At 48.3% G+C, this 12,484-nt stretch overlaps 4 protein-coding genes across 4 annotated transcripts; 2 read left to right on the top strand and 2 right to left on the bottom strand.

The window, feature by feature from the left end:
- Window positions 1-524: 524 nt before the first annotated feature.
- Window positions 525-3,058, top strand: FMAN_00816 (putative molybdenum cofactor sulfurase HxB protein; the record flags this gene model as incomplete). The annotated part of the gene is made up of 2 exons (XM_041827775.1): window positions 525-609; window positions 657-3,058. The coding sequence occupies 2 exons, from the start codon at window positions 525-527 to the stop codon at window positions 3,056-3,058; spliced, it is 2,487 nt and encodes an 828-aa protein (XP_041676149.1).
- A 163-nt stretch (window positions 3,059-3,221) lies between these two features.
- FMAN_00815 (uncharacterized protein) lies at window positions 3,222-5,613 on the bottom strand (the record flags this gene model as incomplete). Its single annotated transcript, XM_041827764.1, has 8 exons — window positions 3,222-3,496; window positions 3,545-3,757; window positions 3,806-3,988; window positions 4,035-4,058; window positions 4,109-4,540; window positions 4,593-5,039; window positions 5,087-5,406; window positions 5,465-5,613. The coding sequence occupies 8 exons, from the start codon at window positions 5,611-5,613 to the stop codon at window positions 3,222-3,224; spliced, it is 2,043 nt and encodes a 680-aa protein (XP_041676148.1).
- A 3,102-nt stretch (window positions 5,614-8,715) lies between these two features.
- Window positions 8,716-10,695, top strand: FMAN_00814 (uncharacterized protein; the record flags this gene model as incomplete). The annotated part of the gene is made up of 3 exons (XM_041827753.1): window positions 8,716-9,468; window positions 9,527-9,830; window positions 9,881-10,695. The coding sequence occupies 3 exons, from the start codon at window positions 8,716-8,718 to the stop codon at window positions 10,693-10,695; spliced, it is 1,872 nt and encodes a 623-aa protein (XP_041676147.1).
- A 543-nt stretch (window positions 10,696-11,238) lies between these two features.
- FMAN_00813 (uncharacterized protein) lies at window positions 11,239-12,291 on the bottom strand (the record flags this gene model as incomplete). The annotated part of the gene is made up of 1 exon (XM_041827742.1): window positions 11,239-12,291. The coding sequence occupies one exon, from the start codon at window positions 12,289-12,291 to the stop codon at window positions 11,239-11,241; it is 1,053 nt and encodes a 350-aa protein (XP_041676146.1).
- Between the last annotated feature and the right edge of the window lie 193 nt (window positions 12,292-12,484).

Below are 12,484 nucleotides of genomic sequence, written 5' to 3'. Positions count from 1 at the left end.
TAATCAACGAGAAAAGGCCTGTCGGCAAGCAGCGAATGTTGATACAGTGCCTGGAAACAGGAAAGTGGCGATCTCCGCTTGCAACTAACACTGAAATCTGGGGGAGTATCCCGATATGCTCAGTGCTTTAGTCGCTAAAAGGGCGGCAAACAACAAGGCAGCTGACCAAGATAACATGTCTATTTGTTCGGATATTGTCATAGCCACGTCGGTCCTATCTCCTCCTTTATTTTACAGCCTGTTCAGCCAAAATGGAGCAACTTTAGGCCCTGGTATTATAACCAACTTCCCTCCTCGGCTTGGTTTGAACATGACTTCTCCTCCACTCTTCACCCCACTCCCACTCTCTATCGGTCGTGATAGTGCCATAGAATTCCTCATCAGAATATGATAAGGGTTGTGCGGCGTATAATAAGCTCTCAATATCCACCGGAAGTGCTTGGCCGTTTTGTGTCAAAGGACCTTGAAACATTGGGAACTTTGGTTTCCCTTCACTCGACTCATCTTGCACATAGGCTGTCAAGATGACGGTGCCTATTCTGGGTGGCGACTCAAGCTATAACCGAGCCGTGGAGCAATTTAGAGAAGCTGAATACCCAATGATTCAAGGTCATAATACCTATATATGTTTCTGAACTGTACTGACCTGCGAAAAGATTCGATCTACCTTGATCACGCCGGGACAACATTATGTTCCAAATCATTGATGGACTCGTTCGCTCACGAGATGACTACGATTCTCTATGGCAACCCCCACTCTGCATCACCATCCTCGCAGCAATCAGCATCTCGCGTTGAAGATGCTCGTATGAATTTGCTCACCTTCTTTGGAGCGGACCCAACTGAGTATGATGTGGTGTTCGTCGCAAATGCCACAGCAGGAGTCAAACTCGTTGTTGAAGCCATAAGGAATCAACCAGAAGGTTTTCTATATGCATATCACCAAGGATGTCACACAAGCTTGGTCGGCGCTCGAGAGGAAGCTGTTTATAGTACATCAGTTGACGATGATGATGTTCGATCATGGCTTGAAGGACAGTTCCCATTCCGAAACGTGACCGATAACTCGTCAGCAACAACACTGTTTGCCTATCCTGCGCAATCCCATATGGATGGCAAAAGATATCCCTTGACTTGGGCCAAAAACTTACGGAACTTGTATCGCAAACCCCAACATCGATTTCTCACATTATTGGACGCCTCCTCGTTTGCTGCTACATCCTATCTCGATTTCAGCGATCCGAGCTTAGCACCAGACTTTACTGTCTTCAGCTTGTATAAGATTTTTGGATTTCCCGATCTTGGAGCCTTGTTAGTGAAGCGTTCTTCGGAATGGGTGTTCGACAATCGCAAGTATTTTGGTGGAGGCACGGTAGACATGGTTGTTTCTGGAAAGGAGAAGTGGCATGCCCCCAAATCGCAGTTCCTCCACGAGAGGCTAGAAGACGGGACACTTCCATTTCATAACATAGTGGCTCTCGACATTGCCATGGATATACATCGACGACTATTTGGTCCAATGGATCAAATCAGCTCCCATACTTCATACCTTACCCAACGCATGTTTCAAGAATTGAGCAATATGCGGCATGCAAACGGTGCCCCGGTTTGCAAACTTTATACATCGGTATCCAGCGACGAAAACACTCTTGGAAATGGGCCTGTCGTTTCTTTCAACCTAAGGAATAGCCAGGGCGCTTGGATAAGCCTTGCCGAGTTTGAGAAACTTGCGAATCTCAAAAACATCCACATTCGGACCGGTGGGCTTTGTAGCCCAGGCGGCATTGCTTCAGCCCTGGACTTGCAGCCTTGGGAGATGAAGAAGAATTTCTCGGCCGGGTTTCGTTGCGGTGCAGACAATGATATCATGTCTGGTAAGCCCACCGGTGTCATTCGAGCTAGCCTAGGTGCAATGAGCACGAAAACAGATGTCGATGGATTTGTTGCTTTCCTCAAGGAGTTCTACCAAGAAAGAACGTTACCAACCGATTCTTCTGATGTAGACCCCAAGAAATCCATCGACGTCCCTGACTCTTCCGCACTCAAGGTTAAAACTATTACTATCTACCCAATAAAAAGCTGCGCCGGATACTCGATCCCGTCTGGGGTCCCTTGGGAGGTTCGACCAGAAGGTCTAGCATGGGATCGTGAATGGTGCTTAGTCCATCATGGGTCTGGACATGCTTTGAGTCAGAAACGTTGCCCTAAGATGGCTTTGTTAAGACCAACATTAGATTTTGGCAAGGGCGAGCTAATCATCGCATATCGTGGGACACATCATAGCGGCCAACCAAGCCAAATATCTATCCCTTTATCAGCAGACCCTTCTGTCATTGACGCCAGTATTGACAGGCAATCTTCCAGAGTTTGTGGTGAGAAGGTGAGCACACAGATATATACATCGGACAGGATCAACTCCTTTTTCTCGAATGCTCTTGGGATTCCTTGTTTCTTGGCACGCTTCCCCCCTGGTGGGTTGGGGCTGAAAAGCCGTCTTTCCAAGGCTCAGATTCAAAGATATCAACAGCCTTCAAAAATCCACACATTACCAGGTTCCTTCCCAGATGTGCCATCACCACCTGATTCGGACTCTGAACAGCAGAAACCTACCAAGATTCTTCTCTCTAACGAGAGTCCTATGTTGGTAATCCATAGTTCGAGTGTTGATGCCCTGAACCAGCAGATCATCGACCGTGGTGGAAGCCCGGTTAATGAGAAATCATTTAGAGCAAATATAACACTCGAACAAGCTCCTGGTCATAAAGCACAGCCAGCCTTTTCTGAGGATCGCTGGGGCTCTATGAGTATTGGTCGCCAGAACTTCAGGCTTCTGGGTGCATGTCGCAGATGTCAGATGGTATGTATAGACCAAGAAACTGGCGAAAAGAAGGAAGAGCCATTCGTGACGCTCGCAAAGACAAGGCGCTTCGATGGCAAAGTTTACTTTGGGGTACATATGCGGCATGAACCTTTCACTGAAGGAGACATTATGAAAAAAGAGTCACAATACCCGACAATTGAGGTTGGAGATTCTGTGTCTGTAGAGCTTCGTGGCTGATTCAATCACATTTGACGAAACATGATATCGGATTTGTAGCAGTAATCAAATCATCAAAATGATCCCATGCATTCTTCCAAGGGCCCACGATTGAGTAAACAAATAACTATGCTAAACTTGGCCACTTTTCGGCTGCGGTCTGCCTTCTCAGCACCCTTGTATTTTACCTCGCAGTACGGTCCAGGTTGAAAGCCGCACTGATTAAAGCTAGATGACTGAATGCTTGGGGTGTATTACCAAGTTGTTCCCCAGATCTCGCGATCTCCTCAGAGAACATGCAGAGGTGGTTAGAGAAACCGAGCATGTTCTCAAACAGATTCACAGCCCGGACCAGATACTTCGGCTCGTAGACAGCTGCTCGGGTCATGGCTTCCACGAGCCAGAAAGTACACATACTAAACGCACCTTCATGACCGCCTACCCCTACATCGCGATTTTCTCACATTAGCAGCTGCGCTTCGGTGAAGTTATTGCGGGATCCCTTACCATCGTTGGACAGCTCAGTGTCATATCGGTATACTAAGCCGGTACTTGTCAAACCGCCCTTTTCTGGGGGTAAGAGAATACGGTCAAGGGTGTTGAGAAAGCGTGGATCACAGGGCGAGATGAAAAACACAAGAGGAGCTATAAGAATGGAGGAGTCGAGCATAGTTCTGCTCTCAAAGCTTTGCACAAAGCACTTCATCTCCTCGTTATATCCTGTAAACAGTCAACACCACTCATCAGTGGAAGTCTTGCTTGGACTACCTTGTTCCATGACACGCTCATAAATTCTGTCTCTTGCCTCCATCCATTTAGCGCGGTTGGGACATGGAAAGCATCTCTTATCAGCAAGACGAAGGCCGCGATCAAATGCAACCCAGAGCATTATCTGAGAGTATGTGAAATGCTGCTTGTTATTTCGGACCTCCCAGATAGACATGTCCGGATCTATAGCGTTTAGCCAAAACACGAAGCCAAAGGCTATATGTCTTACCGTCGAGTATAGTCAGAACATAATCTGAACACATGTTAGCTCGCCAAGGGAATGGTCAAGGTTGCGCAGCGTACCAAGAATCTCACGAACAGCCTTCCAAACATCCCATGGAACAGGCTTTCCGTATTTGTTATACAAGTAGATGGCATCCATCAATTCGCCATAGATATCAAACTGTTGATGAAAAGCCGCGCCATTGCCGATACGAACAGGACTACTGCCGCGATAGCCTTCAAGATGATCCAATGTCAGTTCCGGGATGTCAGTCTCACCTCGAATGGTGAACATAATAGGCAAGCCTCCATCTGGGCCACGCGAGTGAACGAATCTTTCCATGATGAACTCCATATAGGCATCTGCTTCGGCCTTGAAACCAAGACGTAGTAGGATGTAGATAGTAAAGCTCGAATCACGAATCCAAGAGAAGCGATAGTCCCAGTTTCTTACCCCACCGATGGCTTCGGGAATAGAAAAGGTTGGGGCAGCTATGATGGCACCCGTAGGCTCTATGTAAGGTTAGTCGATATCTCACAGGTTGGATCTGAGCGAGAACCTGACCGTAAGTCATCATCTTGAGTATCATCAAACTTCGAGACACAACCTCTCTCCATCGACCTTTATAATTCGATTGCGCAATGAAATTATACCAGAAACTCTGCGTAGAGTGCTGCTGAGCATCAAGTACATCAGTCGTAATATTCTCCGTGACATGGTGTTCAATATCATTTCGAAGCACAAAGGAAATCGTCTGGCCTTCTTCAATACGGATGCAAGCCACGAGGCCCTCGCCGTTGATTCCAGGACGCTTCTCCTTTCTGAAGGTTATGAGAGGACAACTGGTCTCGTTCTCTCCCTTCTCAATTGCAACGTCAAGCTGCAGTTGAGTATCCTTGCTATGGAACGAGGCAACTTTACTCCTATTATCAGTCGTGAAGTGCTGTTCTTGGAAGAGAGTGGTCTCGTGCTCATCTCTTCCGTAGTTGAAAGAAGGAAAGAGTTCGATATCTGATCACAGTCAGTCATTGCCTCTAGTTGCGTGTCGAGGACAGTACCAAGATTCATTGAACCACGAATGCATTCCACTCGGCGGACCAACCACTTCTTAAGCTCATCTTGGACTTTGGTGACTTCCCGGTAAGCATTCAGCTTCACACCTTTGGTGGTAACCTTGATATTCTGTGGGCGAGGGAAAAAGTCAACCACATCGACGACACCATCTTCATGAATAGACCTTGTTTGCAGAATACATGATGATGGAAGATACTGCTGCTTGGTGGTACAGTTTACATCGGGAGGGGGAGAAATAAAGAAATGCCCTCCTTTGTCCTTGTCGAGGAGCCTGCAGAAAACAGACGGGGAGTCGAAATCAGGCCTGCAATTCAGACTATCAGTCGAGAGCTCCGAGTCTCATCTCACCGATCTGCACTCACCAACACATATAGTCAATACTTCCATCAATTCCCACAAGAGCACAGGTGTGCATATTTCCAATCATTCCATAGTCCTCAATTGGGAGATATCCCCCGGTTTGACCCCGACGGGAACCTCCCGGAAGTGTTGAAGAGCGTCGACCCTCCATTTTCAAAGTCGCTATCTTGTAGTCTTGAAACTTGAGGTAGGAGAAGCTCCAGGAACAGGCGCTTAGTCTAGTTACCCCGAGTTGGTAGCTCCAGAATGATGTAATGGATTGTGTCGGTGGCCCAGGTGGACAACTTGGTGCTTCTCCGGATTCTCCGGCGAATGGTAAAACTGGATCCTGAGCTCTCTGGGCTGTGTTTCCAAAGAGTTCTCTCTCAGAGTCAGTCGAATATCGTGAGTGGACGTGAGCAAGATGCGGGGGAGGTCACTTATAAGCTTTCATGTGTGATCTTCCGCTACGTACTTCACTTTCAGCTCTGGAAGGAATGGTGTGGATGACTACTTTATTACCTGATCAGCCTTTCCGAAAATGGTGAAATGCTTTTGAGGCTTGATTCATTGGAAGCTGACCAAAAGATGCCTCAGTTCTAGAGGTGTTAGTCAAGCTTTGTCAACGTCCGTTTTACATACGAGCCAGTCGCCAAGTCATGTCCATGCCTTCCTCCTCGTGCCAATAGAGTCACACCTGCGAGAAAAGGATTAATAAACAAAACGAAAATTACATACAAGTTACCGATGTTTTAGCTACCTAAAGGCTGGTTAAAGTCATTTGGTCAAGTTTAGGGTAGGTCTTAGTTGGAGCTATCATTCAGTTCCCACACAGCTACTAATCCCCCATGACATACAAACTTTATGATACCTGACCTCAGGAATCCTGCTATCAAGCAACCTTGTCTTGTCCACGCAGTAAAGTCGCGGTAGAATCAACCTATAAGGTAGATGTGAGAGGTAGAATCGATACTTGAATCACAAGGGGTTCTAGGATAGCGCGATCTGAAAAAGTACCTAGATATGACCAATCAAGTCTGATAGAATCGTTGACTTTGCTACCTAATTCAAGGTCTGATAGCTACCAAGTAGTGTGAGCTAGAACCGGCATTGCGGAAGGCCTCGAAAGCTCCTTTAGTGATCAACTTCAATAAGCCTGCGATGTTCATGTTGGACGGGAAGATCCCCAGGTGCTGAGGAGATGAGGTATCAAGGATCCGAAAATAGATGAACAGTCGATAAAGCTAAACAGATGCTGGGCAGATAAGCCTACCGGATTCCAGATTCACCAGGCCATTTAGGGAAGCGCTCGTAGCTCTTGTGCCCCTCCAGCTAACACGAGAACAAAGTACATATGATGTGGTGCCTTATTGTGCAACTACTCGGGCTCGTTAGAAGAAGAAGTATTGGAAGAAAGGACAGCTGGTAAACGACAGGCCTGGTTAATACGAATACAGAGTATGAATAATGAAGTTTGATTGGCAAAGTCGTATTCGACAAGGACCGTGCAATTCGGCTTTTGCTCAAGTCAGGATAGTTCAGAAGAAGGTGTCTAGATCGATCGAACTAATGAATCAAATCTTCTCCTGTAAACTCAATTCCCAAGGCTTACTCGAGCAAATATCTTGGTTGCCGCCAGCTCCCAATGCTGCTCAGTTGTCGAGGCCATCAAAATCCTGATGGTTTATCGGCTCGCCTGGATATCTGACAAGGATTTTGGACCCGACGGGACGCACGTTTTGTCTCGGTAGACGACCCTCTCCGATAGCTGTACCTGTTAGATTTCATTCGGGTAGTCGGGCCCTAAATTGGTCACTTTCTAGAATACGGGCCAATGCCGTGAGGTTCGGGTTCAACCTTGCCAAGGCCTCAAATGCCGTCTTCCATACCTAGGCGAACTGAATCAGAATGAGAGAAAGGGGCTCGTCTACTGCCGGTACTCCGCAACTACAGCCATACATAGGTAGCAGTCCGTTGATCAGGAACTGGTCATGATATTAAATAACCACCCAGCTTACGGAGTAGTGCCTGAGTTTTATGCACAAATCAGAGACCCATCCGATACGAGATGGGGACTTCTTGTTTACCCCTGGATTTGTGGGCTGCAGGTTCCTGGATATCTCAACCTCGAGAGACATAAAATCTTGAAACGCAGGAGCTAAAAAATCATAGAGTGTGTGTGCCAAGGTCGGAGCGAAATACTGGAATATTGAATGTTAGATGTTAGATGACATATTAGATAAAATTCAATGCATGTAGGTATCATGTGTCATGTGGGCACTATGTATCCGTACCATGATGGACTTGAAATAATGTACACGTGCGGAGGTGGTGATCAGCAGCTTGATCGCTGTGGACTGCAGATCATTGATGCTATGGGTAATCACTGCCTGAGCTACCTGTGAAATGATCGAGTTTAGTGTGTTGACTTGCCATCGTTGAGATGAACGTTATGTCCCCAATGCTAATGCTCAGTGGTCAGACAGCATTTATCATTCACCTTTCAGGTGCAGACAACTTCAAGCGATCTTGATGATATTTGTGCTTATTCTTGCTTTGGATTTGCTGCAAGAAATACCAAGAGGTGGGGAGCACTTGTTTGACTCGAGCTACCTTATGCTTGCACCTCATTGTCACAAACCTGTAGAACATTATCCTCAAACCAATCATCCCCTCATCTGAGGCCTAGAAGCTGTGTCGCGTGCAGATATGCAGTACGCCACGGGGTTCCATGCATGTTATTGCCAAGAGACCTAACACCTTTCAGGTCCACTCCGCACTTTGGTGCTGCTGGGTTAACAATGTAAGAAGGACAACTTTTAACCTGGGAATGCCAAGCGGATGGGAGGAGGCCTTAGGAAAGACGCCGTTATAACCAGAAACCTACAGAGAAGCCAGTTCCTGAAGAGTTATGGTCATATACCCAAAGCTAGAGGTGGAATATGCCGTTCAATGCAATCGACGTCAACAAGTCTCACTCTCGGAGTGTTCCAGTGATCACACATAACCCCCCCAAGTGACTTCTGTACTACCTTAGACACGGCGCTACGGTCCCCTACCATGACGGCCCCGACTTTAACTTTTGCCCTATGAGGATTAGCCCCTCCGCCTTTTCTAATGCGCTACTGTACGAATGGAGTCCTGCGACCACCTAAGCCAGCAGACCTGGACCAACCCAACTCATTACCATTAGCCATCCTGGCCATCCTTTGCCATCACTAACTTATGAAAGCCCCATCGCATCCCCTGCTCTAGTCGTTCTTTTGTCTCCATCATGACCGCTCTTCCTCCTCAACCTGATCCCATCTCCTCGCCATCTCACTCCTCACACTCACCCCCTTTGTCTTCGAAACACGTAGCAGCTCCAGATCGCCCCGAATCTCCCGAATCTCTTCTCATTGACGACTCTCTATCAGCCAAAGACTCGAGTCCCCTAAAATCGGTGGCAGGATCGTCATCAGGAACAACAAGAGCTGCTACATCGCGGAACTCCGGTCTGGGTGGAGGAAATCAAACGATAGCTGGCCCGTCTCGTGAAACCGGCGCGAGGTCTTTCAACGGCGACGAGGAAAGCGAGAGCGATTGGGATATAGAAATGGAACCTATTGCAGGCCACCGTCGACGGCGAAGTAGCCACAACATAGCTGGTCGGCCAGCTGGATCACCCAGCCGAACCCGTGTCACAAGCCGTGGTCCCGCACCCACAGGCTCGACTGAAGAACCCAAGATATCGGAAGAAGATTTGGATGCGAACGGCTTTGCGATCCAGAAGGATGAATCCGCCGATGACAGCTTGAGCGATGAAGACCTCCAAGACGACGAAGAAACAGGATTGACCCGTAAAGACAAGCAGAGGCGGCAGAAGAAGCGTAGCAGAAATACCCAGCTGGATCAGCGGATCGTCAGGGACAATAAGGCTATATCAAAAGAGGAGCGCAAAGAAGCAGACAAGACCGTCTTCAAGAGCTTGATGGTAAACGTTGTGTTGATTCTTTTGTGGTACCTCTTTTCGTTATCAATATCGATTGTACGAAACGGCTCCTGTGCCCTATTCCCAGATAACATAATTGCTGACATGTTTACAGTACAACAAGTGGATGTTTGACCATGAACGGCTGAACTTTGCATTTCCTTTGTTCACGACGTCTATGCACATGGTGGTTCAATTTATCCTCTCAGGTCTAGTTTTGTACTTCGTGCCCTCGTTGAGGCCCGGGCACGGGGTTCATCTGTCAGATATGGGGAGGTCGAGACATGATGATGAGCCCAAGTCTTATGGCATGACCAAGATGTTTTACCTCACTCGAATTGGACCTTGTGGTGCAGCTACAGGCCTAGATATTGGGCTTGGCAATACCTCTCTCAAGTTCATTAGCCTTACATTTTACAGTATGTTGTCTCTGCGTCTGAGCTCTTGAGGTAACTAACCCTTGCTTTAGCCATGTGTAAATCCTCCTCACTAGCTTTCGTTCTCATGTTTGCATTTGCTTTCCGCCTCGAAACCCCAACATGGCGTCTTGTCGCCATCATTGCTACCATGACGCTCGGTGTCGTGCTCATGGTGTTTGGTGAAGTTGAATTCAAGGTGGGAGGCTTCGCCCTCGTCATCTCAGCTGCCTTCTTCTCTGGCTTTCGCTGGGGATTGACCCAGATCCTGCTCCTCCGCAACCCTGCGACATCAAACCCATTTTCTAGCATTTTCTTCCTTACTCCAGTCATGTTCCTCGTGCTTATCTGCCTTGCAGTGCCCGTCGAAGGAGTCGGAGCTCTCATTGAAGGCTACAAAGTTCTCGGCGATGAATGGGGTTATTTCATGGCGCCCCTTTTCTTGCTTTTCCCCGGTTGCATCGCATTCTGCATGACGGCATCCGAGTTCGCTCTGCTGCAGCGCACTTCCGTCGTCACACTTTCCATTGCTGGCATCTTCAAGGAGGTTGTTACTATTAGTGCGGCTGCTCTTGTCTTTGGTGACCGCCTCACACCCATCAACTTTGTTGGTCTGCTCACGACCATGGCCGCTATCGCTGCCTACAACTACATCAAAATCACAAAGATGAGGCAGGAGGCGCAAGAAAGTGTTCATGTTCGGCATGCGCACGACGATGACGCGCCAGATTCCCCGACGAGTCAGACTAGCGGAATCATAGACCGCGATGGGGATACAGACGCGGAAAACACTGGTCTGCTCCGCGACAGCATCGACGGCTTGGATCTTGATGTACAGCCCCATGCTCTAGCTAATGAGCGTCGCTGAGGGAACAATCGTTTCAATGCCACAACTTCCTGTCTTATATCTGAGCCTGTATTTAACGACTCTATGGGCCACCTTTCTTTGTCATACTGAGTGAGAGTCCATACAATGACTCGCCATCTTTTGTTTGTATGTATCATAACAACGGCGCCGGGGGTTACTTTGGGGATAGAATCTAGGCTGGAACTTTCCTCGATACATTGTGATATTAGAAGAACAAGAATATCAATATACCCAGATACCACACATAATCAACTTGCCCGTTTTTCTTACCAGATAATATGCACAAAACGTTGTAAGGAATGGTACCTCTCTTGGCCAATACCTATGTTCAAGGCACAAGTGAAGAGTAAAATCAAGCCTGTGACTCTTCGAAGGATTTGGTCAACATGATACATGATCGAATTTACAACAATGCAATACAAACGAGCCCAGACACCCTGGTGGACCGGAAATTCTTCATGGAATTAGTACACTTAAACTGGGTATGTATGTTACCTCTGCAAACACCAAACACCAAAACGCAACACTTGCTCAGTCGAGCGCTTAGCCAAGCAGGCGAAGGCCATTCTTGGTCTTCTGTCCAGGCTTGACCACTCCACTACCACCCATGGGCCCTAAGCTGGGCTCATAGCCAGCCCCATGATTTCCACCGCCATTTCCACCCTTCTTGTTCTTATTCTTCTTTCCATGTCTGTCCTTCTCCTTGACATTAGCTACCTTGATTTCGGTGTTGGCCTTGCGAACCGTTACGGGGTGGCTCTGAATGTATTTGTTGTTCATTTCTTTGGCGGCTTGGAAAAAGTCGTCAGCGTCGCTGAAACTGACAAAACCGTAGCCTTTGGACTTGGATGTACGCTTGTCACGAATGACTCGGGCCTTTTGTACAGATGGCCAGCGCGAGAAAGCCTTGAGAAGGGCGTCGTCAGTGGTCTCGCCTGCAAGATTACCGACAAAGAGTCGTAAATGGGAGGGATCCCATTCAAGAAGACTGTCGTCTGTCCACTTCTTACCACCACCTTCTCGGATGACTGTCTTCTTGCGCTCCTGGTTCGCAGTGGTAGCTGCCGCGGCCGTAGATGTTTGGCCATCTGTTCGAGGCCCAGCAAACCCAGGGGCTTTATCCTTGCCATCTGTCGGGGTGCTCGAATATGCGCTCTGCCATTGCGCTATCTGGGCGGCCATCTCGGGGTTGTAGTCGGCCCCCGCAGTGCCTGGAGTAGGGAATGGATTCGCAATCTGGGGTGCTGCCGCATAGCTTTGCGGTTCGTAGCTCTGAGGGCCATAGCTTTGGACGCCGTAGTTCTGGGCACTGTAATTCTGTGGCTGCTGAGGATACGAATATGCCGGACCAGAGTTCATCGCGCCGGGAGCAGTAGTCGGGTACGAAGAGTACGAAGGACCATACTGAATTGCGGATGGAGCATTGGGAGCAGAGTAACTCGAAGGGCCGGAGTACGTCGGCGGAGCGTTTGAGTACGCTGGCTTCGATGCAGCCTGGGCTGCTGGGGGGAACGCGGGTTTGAAGCCTAACTTGGAGGCGGGCGGTCTCGGTGGGAGAGAGTTGTTGCTGATGCCTGGAGGAGGAGGGTACGCCATGATGAATACAAGCGGATATACGAGGAAGCGGTGTAGTGTTTGCGAGAAAACGTACCTTGAGCCAAATTCTGCTCAAGTTCCTCTTTGAAGAGATTCCCAGCGTCCGCAGCTTTTATCGAAAGGGCTCGGCGGTGCTCTGCGGCGGTGCGACGCGATTGCGATTGCGATGACGATGGCAACTGTTGTTGTATGG

This window comes from Fusarium mangiferae, assembly GCF_900044065.1.
Source record: "Fusarium mangiferae strain MRC7560 genome assembly, contig: FMAN_scaffold001, whole genome shotgun sequence".
Classification (NCBI taxonomy): domain Eukaryota; kingdom Fungi; phylum Ascomycota; class Sordariomycetes; order Hypocreales; family Nectriaceae; genus Fusarium; species Fusarium mangiferae.
This window is presented reverse-complemented; position numbering and strand designations above follow the sequence as displayed.